Source organism: Gobius niger, assembly GCF_951799975.1.
Source record: "Gobius niger genome assembly, chromosome: 9".
NCBI classification, from domain to species: domain Eukaryota; kingdom Metazoa; phylum Chordata; class Actinopteri; order Gobiiformes; family Gobiidae; genus Gobius; species Gobius niger.
In genome coordinates this window covers 34,905,408-34,920,785 of record NC_136860.1, presented here as the reverse complement: position 1 = coordinate 34,920,785, position 15,378 = coordinate 34,905,408, and the positions used below count along the sequence as shown (strand labels likewise).

Genomic DNA, 15,378 nt, shown 5'->3' with positions numbered 1-15,378 from the left:
GCTAACAGAGTTAACGTAAAGCTAACGGAGAGCTAACGGAAAGCTAACGGAGAGCTAACGGAAAGCTAACGGAGAGCTAGCGTAAAGCTAACAGAGAGCTAACGGAAAGCTAACGGAGAGCTAGCGTAAAGCTAACAGAGAGCAAACGGAAAGCTAACGGAGAGCTAACGGAAAGCTAACGGAGAGCTAGCGTAAAGCTAACGGAGAGCTAACGTAAAGCTAACGGAGAGCTAACGTAAAGCTAACAGAGCTAACGTAAAGCTAACAGAGCTAACGTAAAGCTAGCAGAGAGCGAACGTAAAGCTAGCAGAGAGCTAACGTAAAGCTAGCAGAGAGCTAACGTAAAGCTAGCAGAGAGCTAACGTAAAGCTAACGGAGAGCTAACGTAAAGCTAGCAGAGAGCTAACGTAAAGCTAGCAGAGAGCTAACGTAAAGCTAACAGACAGCTAACGTAAAGCTAACGGAGAGCTAACAGCTGCTGTTATGGAGATTTTAGTCTTAGTTTTAGCCTCATTAACTGCTTTTAATTTCGTTTTGGGCTCGTTTCAGTCAGCAGAATGAACACAGAGAGGTTTTTTCTTACACCTCCCTCTTTCTCTCCAGGGCATGATGATCGACGAGGCGGACGAGTTCGTGACGGGACCTCAGAACAAAGGGAAAAGACCCGGCGACAGCTACAACCTCTCGGGCGGCGGTCCCAAACGGCGGCGCTGCATGTCCCCTCTGCTCAGGCTGGGCCGGGCCTACACTCCCCCCGTCACCCCTCCCGCCAGCCCCCGACACGGCACAGGTACAGCGGCCTGGCTCCGGCGGAAGCGCTTCGGATCAATCAACAAATAAATCTGCAGTTCATTCTCCTCCTGCTCCTTTTTCCTCAGCGACCTTTATGGTTGGTTAGTCTGGTTTTCGAAGTTAAAGAAGTTTAGATGTAGGGCTGCTCGATTATTGAAAAAATAATAATCACGATTATTTTTGTCATAATTGAAATCATGATTATTCAAACGATTATTTGTTGCCTTTAAAAAAATCCATCAAAAAAGTGAAAAAAATCCATCAAAAAAGTGACAAAAATCCATCAAAAAAGTGACAAAAATCCATCAAAAAAATGTCAAAAATCCAGCAAAAAAAAAACAAAAATCCAGCAAAAAAATGACAAAAATCCAGCAAAAAAATGACAAAAATCCAGCAAAAAAATGACAAAAATCCAGCAAAAAAATGACAAAAATCCAGCAAAAAAGTGACAAAAATCCAGCAAAAAAATGACAAAAATCCAGCAAAAAAGTGACAAAAATCCAGCAAAAAAATGACAAAAATCCAGCAAAAAAATGACAAAAATCCAGCAAAAAAATGACAAAAATCCAGCAAAAAAGTGACAAAAATCCAGCAAAAAAGTGACAAAAATCCAGCAAAAAAATGACAAAAATCCATTAAAAAAATGACAAAATCCAGCAAAAAAAGACAAAAATCCAGCAAAAATAGTGACAAAAATCCATAAAAAAAAGACAAAAATCCAGCAAAAAAAAGACACAAATCCAGCAAAAAAGTGACAAAAATCCAGCAAAAAAAAGACAAAAATCCAAAAATTAAAAAATTGAAAAAAAAAATGTGAAAAAAAAATTGAAAAAAAAAATGTGAAGAAAAAAAATTATAATCGATTTTTTGCGATTATGGTAATTTTGTAATCGTTTACTGTTGTAATCGAAATTGTAATCGAATTTCGATTAATTGCACAGCCCTATTTAGATGTAGGTTTTTGTTTTGATGGGACAGAGGTGAAGAGCAGGGAGACATTCAGCAAACTGTTGGAGCTGAGGACAGAGCACAAAGTGTGGCCCATCTCTGTGTTCGTTCCTGTGTCGGTGTAGGGGCTGCTGCGTGTCCCGTCATTTTGAAGGATTGAAAATCAAGCCGTAACAAAAAAAAGATGCAGCTCTGTTGTTTTTCATAGCGTGCGGGCTCTCGCTCTCTCTCTAAAGTTTCACACCGCGTCTTGTCTTGGATGAGCTCTTATAAGTTGTATCACTGCCTTGCTAGCGAACTTTCCTAACCCGGGCGCTAACAACAACACGGGGAGGAAAACCACGATGCAAACCAGTGTTAATTTTGACAACATATTTTAATTTAGTCTTAGTCTTTTGACGAAAATGTAATTCGATTTTAGTCTAGTTTTAGTCGACTAAATTCAAGACTAATTTAGTCGACTTTGCATTGATAATATTCATTATAATCATGTTTAATCTTGTTCCTCTGCTTCATGTTTCTGCTCCACATGAACAAAGCTCAGCTGATCCTTTGGCAGAGAATTTACATGATCTGAGGCTCTTTCAGATGCTCAGTAGAAGTTTGGATGATTTTAGTCTCTCCCTTTCATTTTTATTTAGTCTGATTTTAGTCGACTAAAATATCTGGACATTTTAGTCGTAGTTTTAGTCTCATGAGAAACTTTTAATTTAGTTTTAGTCCAATTTTAGTCGTCAAAAATATCACTTTGACTAAAATTAAGACTAAATATTTTAGTCGACGAAATTAACACTGATGCAAACGTGGTTAAAGACTAATAATATCCTTCCCATATGAAGTCGCTCTTCTCACGTAAGTCTCAGGACGAGCTCATCTATTCCCCCCCCTCTCTCTCTTTCCCCCCCGTGTGGTAGCGGCGCGTAGTGCGGTGATGGAACTGGTAAACATCGTCCCGTTCACCCACCGTTTCTTACATTCCGTTAAAATGGAAAAAAAATGCCAATAATAAGCTTCACTTTACATTTGTATGAGCGTAATCTGAGCCTTTATGTTGATGAGCAGGTGACTCTGAAAGTCGTCTCCTCTCAGACTTTTACGAGTTTATTCACATTTCTGCTGCAAAATGTACCATGACTGTTCAGATCAGGTTTAGTTTAGCTCCATTTATCCTGCAATCTCACATTTTCACTAACATAAATAATATGCAGCCTATATATATATACATTTATTAAAAAAAAAACGCTTATATTAATTCATGAAGGATAAAAATTGCTCATGACTGATTTTTTTCAACCCTGTCCTTCAAAATGAAGGAGAGAAATTATCCCGAGCGAAGCCACTGGTCCCGCCTCTCCCGTCCTCTGATTGGTCGTCTCCGTTCACATGTTCAATGTGTGGATTTGTTGTTATCGCGTTAAAAGTGCACAAGATTTGGACTGTATTGACAATAATAGCAAGATTCTGTTGTTTATCTTTGTAAATAAATCACACCACAATAAGAAAAAATCGATCCAAGGACGACTGAGAAACGTCCTGTTAAAGTCTTCAATCCGAGAACCAGGATGTTTAAACACACACGCCATGAAAAGGGATCGATACATGTTTCAAAACGTGTCAACAATGTTGTCCTTGAAAATTGACTTGAAACAAATATATTTTGGCATTTGCCTTTTCACATAACGTTAGTTCCGGTGGAGAGAGAGGTGGAGAAGAGATGGAGAAGAGGTGGAGAAGAGGTGGAGGAGAGGTGCAGGAGAGAGAGGAGAAGAGGAGGAGAAGAGGAGGAGGAGAGGTGGAGGAGAGGTGGAGGAGAGAGAGGAGAAGAGGAGGAGAGAGAGGAGGAGGAGGAGGAGAGAGAAGAGGAGAGAGAGGAGGAGAAGAGGTGGAGAGAGAGGAGGTGGAGAGAGAGGAGGAGGAGGAGAGAGAGAGAGGAGGAGGAGGAGAGAGAGGAGGAGGAGGAGAGAGAGAGAGGAGGAGGAGGAGAGAGAGGAGGAGAGAGAGGAGGAGAGAGAGGAGGAGAGAGAGGAGGAGGAGGAGAGAGAGGAGGAGAGAGAGGAGGAGGAGGAGAGAGAGGAGGAGAGAGAGGAGGAGAGAGAGGAGGAGAAGAGGTGGAGAGAGAGGAGGTGGAGAGAGAGGAGGAGGAGGAGAGAGAGAGAGGAGGAGGAGGAGAGAGAGGAGGAGAGAGAGGAGGAGAGAGAGGAGGAGAAGAGGTGGAGAGAGAGGAGGAGGAGGAGAGAGAGAGAGGAGGAGGAGGAGAGAGAGGAGGAGAGAGAGGAGGAGGAGGAGAGAGAGAGAGGAGGAGGAGAGAGAGGAGGAGGAGAAGAGGTGGAGAAGAGGAGGAGGAGAGGTGGAGAAGAGGAGTTAAATCTGAAACATGAGTGTTGCATAAAAGACTAATTATAAAATCTGTGATTTTGATTCAAACTAGCCTCTGTTTAGCTTTGGATTTCTGAGGAACCGAGGCACGAAGAATCAAACTGTTTTCTCCCACAGAGAGCTTAGATTCTCACCTTTCAAACGAGCCACAGCCTGTGTCCATAGCTATAACATAGAATACGCTGTGGTGCTACAAATATGAAAAATAGTCTGGATTGTTGCCGCTCTACAGCTAAATCCCCAAAACAGCGCGGCCTCTACGTAAGGGATAATGTATAGAACGCTGGTCATTATCGGGCGAACTTCGCATAATACCCCCCTTTAACACTTCAAATATAAGAACTGCATGAACTACAAATAAAAATATCCCAATAATGACCAGTGTTCTATACATTATCCGCTTATTATTCGGCCATCTGCCAACTGAACACACAACATAAACTTAATTTAATGACAAATAGTTCCCAAAAGTTTGCGCGTTGCTCGGCAACGTTTGGCTAGGCTAGAAGCAGCAAGGCTAGCAGCTAGCCTAGCTACTTAGCTGAAGGCGCAGTTGGAGGAATGGTGGTGAATCTCTGGGTAAATTGAAAGTCAGACTCACACTAACTTCACGAGCGATTCCCCGACTTCTCTCTCAGTGACGGGACAGATAGTGTCGCTACTACGTACGTGAGGAGTGATATGAAAGCACAAACTCCGTTGCCATCGGCAGCGTCATTATTTTTTTCAGAGTTACTATATCAGAAAATAATGACCGGCAGAACGTTGGGAAATCCCATTCAAATCAACGGAGCTTCTACTTACGTTGTGAAGAGCCGTATAATAAGTGTTAATAATGTGTTTTCTGTAAGAGTTTGTTGTTTTTATACAACAGCACATTTAGTATCGTTTGTTGTCAAGTCATAGTTTGTATCAATTTTAAAGTTGTCTTAGGGTAAAGTCTTTTTAATTTGATAAAACAGAAAAACCATGGGACTTGAGACTTGGCCTCAGAAACTTGTTTTTCTGGATCTTGCTGAAATGATTTGCCATTTCGGGACCTCATTTGTTCATCAAACCGGCCGCGCCTCTTGAAGACGGTGTAATGGCCGCCGCACACCGAGACACTCGCGGTGCCTCGGGGGGAAAACGGCGGCGTTTTGACAATGGCGTCTTGAGATGCCATTGTCAGGCCTCCGGCTTCAGTCTGAGCAGGGAAACTCCTCTTCGTCGCCCAAAGAAAGCCACGTTCACTCCCTTCTGCAGCTCAGACTTGCGTGTCTTATGTAATCAATGATAAATGGCTAAATTACGTGTATGAAACGCGATACGGTTTGAGGAAAGGCCTTTAAAACCTCCTGAGACCCGAGAGTTTGTCTGGTGTGCATTTTATAATTGATTGACTGCGGAATTCTTCCGCAGTCAATTATTGGTTTTCATGTTCTTTATTATTATTCCTCTTCCATCTTTTTCCCGATTTTCTAGAGCTTTCAGCACCTTCATGCTTTGTGCAATTTATGCAAGTTATGCATCAAAATGTTCCGCATGTTGAGGAGAAGGTGCTGTTACTTTTGGGACTTCTGCAACTTACGTTTTTTCCGCAATTGGTCAAAATGTCGGAGATTTTTCCCATTGACTAATAATGGGGCTGCCGCAAATCCATGCTTTTCTGCACTTTTTTCTGCATTTTATGCAATTTCTGCACTTTGTGCATGTTCAGCTTCTGCAACTTGTGGGTTTTGAGAAAAAATGGTCCTTCTGCAGTTTTCCAGTTTTTTTATACGAGAGTTTGAAATTTTTGCATTGGTGTGTATGGGGGAATCCAGCCAATGGGGAAACTCCAGGCCTTTCAGCCATTTGTGCAGCTTCTGCCAATCAAGCACTGAGGCCATTTCAACAGTTTGACCAGTTTATGGAATATAAAAGTTTATGCAATATTAACAATTTATGCAAATTAACCACTTTATGCATTTTAAACCGTTCATGCAACTTAAGAGTTTATGCCATTTAGGATTTATGAATTTTAAAGAGCTTATGCAATTTACATAATTTATGCAAATTAACCCATTCATGCATTTTACCACTTTATGCAGTTTATGCAACATGACATTTTATGCAGTTTATGCAAATTAGATTATGCAAATTTAGCAATTTATGCAATTTGAACAGTTTATGCAAATTCTGCATTCGCTTCCCGCAATTCCGCAGTCAATCGCAATGGCGCAGCCATTGCATTTCTAGTTGTTCTTGCTATTTGGGATAAGCAGGACCTAATAAGTATAATAACTAAAATGTGATGTTGCACAGGAACTAGTTTTTTGCAGAAAATGTGGTCTATCATAACCTTATGAAATATGACTTGCTGTTAAGGGCCAGAAGGTCCTAATTAGTCAAAATTCTAAATTTCAGTTTAATATAATAAGTAGTTATGGTTAAGAGGTTAAAACGCGGTTGAATTCTCCAGGTTCATATCTTCAGAATGATATGCAGCCCATATTCACTCAGATTTGTGTTTTTCAGCCAAAACTGGTATCGGTTCAGTATCGGATATTTGTGTCCAATACCCAATATCGTATTTTTTCCAGTGTCGGTTCCGATATCGAATATCAGTATCGGATCGTGAAGAAAATAAAAATATACAAAAAATAAACTAAAATCTACGTCAGAGACAGATGGCTCTCATAGAGGCGGGGCTAAGCTAGCTATCTCTAGCACGCTAGCTATATCGTTTATTTCTACGACAGTATACCACTGAGTATTTTAATATAAGATTTACAACTGTGCACAACATGACTCTGCAAATATGCCACTTACAATAACTATTTACAACTGTAAATCATCTAAATAGTCCCAAGTTTAGCTAAACCACATGGTAGAATAAATAACGTTATATCGTCCCAATGTCCTCAAACCAGTGCTTCACATTCACTGATGTCCCAGCGGCTACAATTACTAAAATATGTCACATTTTAATCCCCACATGATGATAGAGATTATAGAGATATTCATATAATTTGGATAGATTTTTTTCCTGGATCATTTTTCTTTCGAGAACTGGTGTAGAAGGATTTTGCTGATTTTCCCGCCATCGTCGTCTCACTGACATTGGTGTAATGTTATGATATCACCACAAGCTGGCGTGGGCAGTGTCTCGAAATGTGGCCAACAGGTCAAAGATGGACAAATGTGACTATCATTGTGTCAAGAGGCAAAAATGTAATGTCCTCGTTTGAGGTCACAGGGTCTCAGGAGGTTTTAAAGTCTGTGACACAGCTTTGTCGGGTGTGCTGGCCTTAAAAGAAATGTCCATCTACTTTAAGTTTTCTGTTTTCCTTCAAAGCTGACCCTCATCCAACTCTCCCTCTTGTTTTCCTCCTAGATCCGGAGCTGAACGACGGCCTCCCTGACGCCAACATCATCATAAACCATTTGAAGGAGAATCACTGCGACTCGGACCAAAACTCGACCGACTCGGACTCGGACTCCGTCTGCGAGGTCCAGGAAAACCACGTGTCCTCGGAGCCCCCGCACCGGGCGGAGGACGAGAACGGCCAGCCCCCGACGGGGGAGCTCCTGTCGGGCGACGACGAGGGGGCGGAGCTGGTGCAGCTGGAGGATCAGCCGGCGCGGTACCTGTCTCCGCAGGCGCTGAAGAAGCACATTCACGGGGAGTCGGCGAAAGTCAACAACGAACTCCGAGCGCTCATTAATAAAGAGATTAGGAAACCGGGCAGACGTGAGTACAGCAGCACAGCAGGAGGCCCACCTTCACCCTCACTCAACAAACTCACCCTCACTCAACAAACTCACCACTGAACAGCAGCACAGCAGGAGACCCACCTTCACCCTCACTCAACAAACTCACCCTCACTCAACAAACTCACCACTGAACAGCAGCACAGGAGGCGCACCTTCACCTTCACTCAACAAACTCACCACTGAACAGCAGCACACAGGAGGCCCACCTTCACCTTCACTCAACAAACTCACCACTGAACAGCAGCACAGGAGGCGCACCTTCACCTTCACTCAACAAACTCACCACTGAACAGCAGCACACAGGAGGCCCACCTTCACCTTCACCCTCACTTAACAAACTCACCACTGAACAGCAGCACACAGGAGGCCCACCTTCACCCTCACTCAACAAACTCACCACTGAACAGCTGCACACAGGAGGCCCACCTTCACCCTCACTCAACAAACTCACCACTGAACAGCAGCACACAGGAGGCCCACCTTCACCCTCACTCAACAAACTCACCACTGAACAGCAGCACACAGGAGACCCACCTTCACCCTCACTCTACAAACTCACCACTGAACAGCAGCACAGGAGGCCCACCTTCACCTTCACCCTCAACAAACTCACCACTGAAGTGCAGCTCAGCAGGTCCAAACGGTGATCATGGAGGTAGTTAAGATCAGACCAAAAAAATCCTGCCCATCCCAACCAATTATAACTTGAATAGTAGGCCCGAGCCAGGGGCGGACTGGCCATGTGTCCACTCTGGAAGAGCACAGAAGGGCCACTGGCTCGAGGGCCACCGGTTTGGCCTCTCAATTTTCTCCTTAATCTCTAATCTTACGCCTTAACCGAGCTTTGCCCAAATCTAAAAGCTCAAAAGAAAAGAAAAAAGAAAACGAGGATGAACACGGGGCAAAAATGTGCCGTAAAAGCAACAAAAAATGTGACAAAAACGTGGCATAAACGTGACAAAAAACAACAAAAACATGACAAAAAAAACAACAACAAAAAAGAGACAAAAACACACTAAGAAAGCAATGAAAAAAGCAACAAAAAAGTGGTAAAACACGATGACAAAGCCACAAAAGTAATGAAAAAACAACAAGATCATGACAAAAAGTTGCATTCACTCTTGTCGGTCTTCGCTTTCAAATGAGGCGTTACACTGTTGCTCTCCAGTTCAGGAGCTTTTAGATTTGGGTAATGTCTGCAGAGAGATCAGTTCTCTGCATTTGACCTGTCCTAGGGCATGGGCTGGCGCTCAGGGATCTCCATGAGCGCCAGGCTGGAGGATTAACCTATTGCACATGTTTCTACCACTAACCTACACAGACACGGGGAGAACATGCAAACTCCACACAAAGGCCCCGTCCAGGTGGGAATCGAACCCGGGACCTTCGAGCTTTGAGGAATGCGCGCTAACTACTACAGCATTTTGAATCTGTTAGAGGAAAACAAATAGACTTAGCCTATAGCTTATGTTTTTATTTAAGATAATAGTGATATTAATAGTAATTAAAACAATAAAATTAAATCTTTAAGCCTCAGCCTGACCTAAACCTGAATCTGATCTAAGTTTGAAATGTGACTGAACTTAGTTTGTCCCGTTTTGTTTCAGAACACGAGAAGATTTTCTACTTCCTCAAACAGATTCAGGGAACTCTGGAAACACGGCTCATTTTCCTGCAAAACATCATCAAAGAAGCCGCCAGGTATGAAGCCACAGTCACATCACGTTCATGCACACATTGTTTTGGATTATAAAAAGTAAAATATCAATGAGGTGCACAGAATAATGTTTATACGCTACAATTACACAGGATATGACGCTTTAAGGCGAGACACTGCAGGTGAATAGGGAAAAAAATAAATGTAGAGACGTCAATTTGAAACTTTTGCTGAACATCACAGATATAAATATGAGAAACAAATGTGTTGCACTTTTTCTGTCATTTTATGTTTTCACAAAAAAATAAGGCATTTTGAGCATTAAAATGGCCAAAATTGCCTATATTTTGGGCAACGAAATCAAAATAATAAATTTTATGGTTTTATTTTATTGACATATTAGTAACGAAGATTTTTTCAGAGCGGATTTTGGATATTTTGTTGTTTTGTATTTTGTTTTTCAATAAACTAATCATCAGTGAAAAAATCTGTAAAAACTCAAATTCCGCCTGTTTTTTTGGTTTCAAAGCTGAATAAATGAGGCTAGGAATTAGATATTAAAAAATCCCTCTGAAAAAACCTTCAAAACATTGTCAGGTCTCGGACTGTAAAGTTTGGAGTCTGTGGGAGCTTCTATAAGGGCTCAGGCTCTGCCCGAGTGCGGCTTCTCTCATTCAGAGAAAACCAGCCCTGAAGTTTTGTAGCGAGTGCGCATGCTCGGCCCGTTCTTCCACTTTTCCGCTCCAGCGTCTCGTAGGAGGAAAAACACCATATTTGGGTGAAAGCGTCATCACGGGGCCCCTTAGCAGGACACGTGGATGTCAAATCTGTCAATATTTATGAATGAAAACCCGCGGGAAAGACGGCCTTTCTACTTCCGGGTCGCCCCCACCTCGCAGACAAAACATCATGAAATAAACATCATCATTTTTATATCTGACATGAAAACTAAGATGTAAAGGGAGGAAAATAGATACAAATCTCCACTTCCACCACTGCGTGAAAAATCAATACTTTCACCTGCCGTGTCTCGCCTTAAAAGACAAATGTTTCATCCGTGTTTGGTCACCCACAAGTTTGTTTTTCATTTCTGATACTTCATGTCTTGATTTGGTTCCTGATTGTTCAAACCAAAACCAAAGGTAAAGAATTATCCATCTGTCTTTGCTGTAAACGCTCTGCAAACATTTAAAAAGTCGAACCTTAAAGTTTTTCTCCGTTTCAGGTTTAAGAAGCGAGTTTTAATCGAGCAGCTGGAAAACTTCTTCGAGGAAATCCACAGTAGATCCAACAACATGAACCACGTGGACTCGCTCTGAGCCCGGCTTCCCCCCCCCCCCCCCCCCCCCCCTAAACCCGGACTTTTGAAAGCCCGGACCGGAACCGGAACCGTAGACCCCGGACCGTCTTCACCGAGCGAAACAGCAGGAGAAAAACACACAGAATTAAAAACCACGTGGACCGAACCAGGGCAACGTCAGGAATAATCCAGGTCTAAACTCAAACTAAACTGAATGAAAAGGTCGAGCGTTGTGGGAAAAACTGGGCCAAGTCTAAACCATTTCAGGAGGAAACAACGTCCAAGTCACAGAACTGCAGAAACATGACGTCTTGACAAGTTACGTTTACTCAAATTAAGAATCTTTATCTTTATTTTGAGTGATTTTGACTTGCCAAGGAAGAAATCTATCAGTGGAATAAGAATATTTGCACTTAAAATGATGATAAATAATATTCTAAAACCACACGGTGTAACATTTCACCCACTAAACAGAATAAAACACAAGCTTTTTTTTTAATGACAGATAATGTATAGTTTATTACAGAAAACAAACCAGAGCTCATCTCTCCTTAGACTAGAAGCTAGAGAGAGTCCCATCTGTTTCCATTGTAGCTGTTGCCATAGTAACGACAAACAAGTGTCTAACTGTTATTGGAAATATCAGATAAACCTTATTTTATCGTCTCAAATGTCGTTCCTCTTGTTCTGGCGCCTTAAGCCACAACAGAACCACATTATTTAGTTGTAGTTTTACACTTACAATCGCTAGTTTTAGTTTAATCTTGTTTCTCGTGATCACTTCCTGCCTTCAGCTGATGATGTCACTGATGATGTCAGCAATAGATACAGACGGCGTCTCGTCATAGAAGGGGGCGTGGCTTCGCCGAGGGGGAAAATAGAATCTTTAGAGAAACAACATTTTTCACTCTTTTTAACCATTTTCTGGTGATATATGAACTTATTTATCACATATATAAAGTCGGGTATAAATCAGGCCCATATGGATATTTTCTCACAGCAGATTGTTCAGTAGAAGTGAAAAAACGGCAGTCGTAGCTAGCGCTAGCTAACCGTTAGCATTAGCCAGATGCTAACATTAAACGTTCTGTTAGCATTCTCCGTTATTCATGTATTTATGGGCTGTTGAACCACTTTGCTCCTCTCCATGTCTTTGTATCTTTATTTAGTAGAAACTATTTTCATAATTCAGCGTTTGTTAAAGTAGTTTTTGAATAATTAGAGAAAATTTACATTTTTTCAAAATTGTTTTCCCCCTTAACGGTTTTCAAAAATGACCATATATGGGCGATTCCAGAGATTCCGTCTGTATCTATCCAGGTACAGACGGAATCTCTGGAATGGCCCATATATGGTCATGTTTGAAAACAGAGTTTGGAGAAAAATCGAAACTTTCTCTAATTATTCAAAACTTTAACTTTAACAAATGCTGAATTATGAATATAGTTTCTACTAAATAATGATGCAAAGACATGGAGAGGAGTAAAGTGGTTCAACAGCCCAGAAATACATGAATAACGGAGAATGCTAACATGATGCTTCATGTTAGCATCGTGTTAATGCACTTGCTACAACTGCCGTTTTTTCACTTCTACTGAACAATCTGCTGTGAGAAATGATCCATATTGGCCTGATTTAGACTTTACTGTATTCAAGTGTGATAAATAAGTTCATATTCCACCAGAAAATGGCTGAAAAAAGTGGAAAAATGTGTTTCTCTAAAGATTCTATTTTCCCCCTTGGTGAAGCCACGCCCCCTTCTATGACGAGACGCCGTCTGTATCTACTGATTAGTTCAGCAGGCACTTGCAACATTACAAGAATATAATTAAATACACACATTTTAAGTGTTTTGTTTGTTTATAGTTATGCAGAAAGAAAGTTGAGCTAATGAATAAGACGGTGCTTTTATTTTGTTGCGCTGGATCGAAACAGGAAGTCACTTCTTGGGCGGCGTTGTTGTGAGTGGAAGTTAAGCGTCATATTGCAGTAAAGTCAAAACCTCGATTGTGATTCGACATCGATAAACCTTTTAGCCCCATTTTCATCAAAAACAGCTTTTATCCCAGTGTGGTTTTATCTGTGACTGAGATGTTGTTTTCTTAATTTAAGTGCAAAAATACTTGTTCCTCTGGCAGATTTATTTCGCCTACAGAGTCAAATCGAGGGCGACTGGACTAAATCGTGATAACACCATTCACTAAAACTGGTTTAACTCTTATTTTTACTCTAAAGGTGAAAACCAGGACCGAACGAGGATAAACCCTGGACTAAACAAGTACTAAATCCGAACTAAACCAAGCCTCGAGTGGGTCCAGTTCATCAGAGTGTTTTTCCTCGGTTGAAGTTGTTCGTCTACAGCGTGTTCCCGGTTTGTTAAGCACTTGTTCGCGTTGCTGCTGCTGGTCTTTTAGGGTCAAGTAATAATAATAATTTAACAGGGAGATTTCGGAGACGTCAGGGGAACAAAATGGCGGACACGTTATTGCACCTTCGGGGACGTTCAGAGTCGAGTTTTGTTTTGTTTTCAGCCGAACTCAGGGTCACACAGGATCCAATGGACACACACACACTACGTCGTTCTCTTCGTGTTTTGGTCTTAAAGAAAAGAAGAAAAAAACCCTCTCTGTTTTGGTTTTGACAGAGAAAGAAATGCACTTTTAAAGCACTCCTCCTCCGCAGCAAAAGGGCGCTCCACGTCACAGTTCAAGCTTAATCTCTCGAGTGGTGCGGTACTGGTGGCACCGGGAAGGCACGCGTGTAAAAAAGTGAGTCGCATTACCTTTACCTAGTTCCACTTCCTTATTGGACACTGACAGGAAGTGACACGCATGGATACAGACGGCATCTCGTCATAGAAGGGGGCGGGGCTTCGCCGAGGGGGAAAATAGAATCTTTTGGGAAACTCAATTTCCACTCTTTTTAGCCATTTTCTGGTGGAATAAGAACTTATTTATCACATAAATAAAGTCAAGTGTAAATCGGGCCCATATGGATGTTTTCTCACAGCAGATTGTTCAGTAGAAGTGAAAAAACAGCAATCGTAGCAAGCACTAGCTAACCGTTAACATTAGCCCGATGCTAACATGTAGCATCAAGTTAGCATTCTCCGTTATTCATGTATTTATGGGCTGTTGAACCACTTTGCTCCTCCCCATGTCTTTGCATCATTATTTAGTAGAAAAGTATATACATAATTCAGCATTTGTTAAAGTAGTTTTTGAATAATTAGAGAAATCTAAATTGTTTTCCCCCTTAACTGTTTTCAAACATGACCGTATAGATACAGACGGCATCTCTGGAATCGCCCATATATGGTCATTTTTGAAAACAGTTAAGGGGGAAAACAATTTTGAAAAAATGTAAACTTTCTCTAATTATTCAAAAAACGCTGAAATATGAATATAGTTTCTACTAAATAAAGATACAAAGACATGGAGAGGAGCAAAGTGGTTCAACAGCCCATAAATACATGAATAACGGAGAATGCGAACTTGATGCTATATGTTAGCATCGGGCTAATGCTAACGGTTAGCTAGCGCTAGCTACAACTGCCGTTTTTTCACTTCTACTGAACAATCTGTTGCGACAAAATATCCATATGGGCCCGATTTACACTGGACTTTATTTATGTGATAAATAAGTTCATATTCCACCAGAAAATGGCAAAAAATAGAACAATTGTGTTTCTCTAAAGATTCTATTTTCCCCCTCGGCGAAGCCACGCCCCCTTCTATGACGAGATGCGTCTGTATCTATAGAAGGGGGCGTGGCTTCATGTATTTATGGGCTGTTGAACCACTTTGCTCCTCCCCATGTCTTTGTATCATTATTTAGTAGAAACTATATTCATAATTCAGCGTTTGTTAAAGTATTTTTTGAATAATTAGAGAAATCAAAATTGTTTTCCCCCTTAACTGTTTTCAAACATGACCGTATATGGGCGCTTCCAGAGACGCCGTCTGTATCTATAGATTGTTGCCATGTCGACCATGTTATATCAATGGGAAGTGAGTCAACCTGCTATGGAGCTTCACCTCTATCTATGTCACTTCCTGTCAGCAGCATAAAAATTCAAACCAAAGTGATAATTATTATTTATAGGAGACGTCATCCTTCTAAATAAGTCATTTTATCGGAAGCATTAAAACTTGTCATGTGCACTTTAAAGCTCCAAGAAGCCATAAACCAGCTCACTTAACGCATTTACAGGGTCTGCACTCAGTCATTCTAAACAAAAGCCTCTACATTGTTTTATTGATGTTTTTCTTTTTCAATCAAACAATGTTGACTGACAGCACGTTTCATAACTGTGTATTGACACTCATTTGGCTTCCGTTGCCAGGCTGTGACATAATCTGCACACCCGTGTAAGAAAAGACCAAATATCAACTTAAAGGAACAGGCCACCGTTTTTACATACTGAGATATGTTCTTACCTGAGCTTTGACGAGTTCTTTAGGACCTGTCTGATCTTCAGTCACGTAAACACAGCGCAGACGGCGTTAGCATTTAGCCTCTCCCTCTCTCCTCTATAGCTCCAAAACAGGTCAAGATAGAAGCTACC

General features: G+C 41.4%; 1 protein-coding gene across 2 annotated transcripts in view; it reads left to right on the top strand.

Annotated features, from left to right (window-relative positions):
• Nucleotides 1-10,845, top strand: part of ints6 (integrator complex subunit 6) — a 57,794-nt gene extending 46,949 nt beyond the window's left edge. For both annotated transcript variants that reach the window (XM_079563396.1, XM_079563397.1), the window contains exons 15-18: nt 604-790; nt 7,475-7,831; nt 9,462-9,555; nt 10,737-10,845. In XM_079563396.1, coding sequence (XP_079419522.1) covers nt 604-790; nt 7,475-7,831; nt 9,462-9,555; nt 10,737-10,830 — 732 coding nt within the window. In that variant the 3' untranslated portion in view covers nt 10,831-10,845. The remainder of the gene's footprint in view (nt 1-603; nt 791-7,474; nt 7,832-9,461; nt 9,556-10,736) is intronic.
• Nucleotides 10,846-15,378: the final 4,533 nt, after the last annotated feature.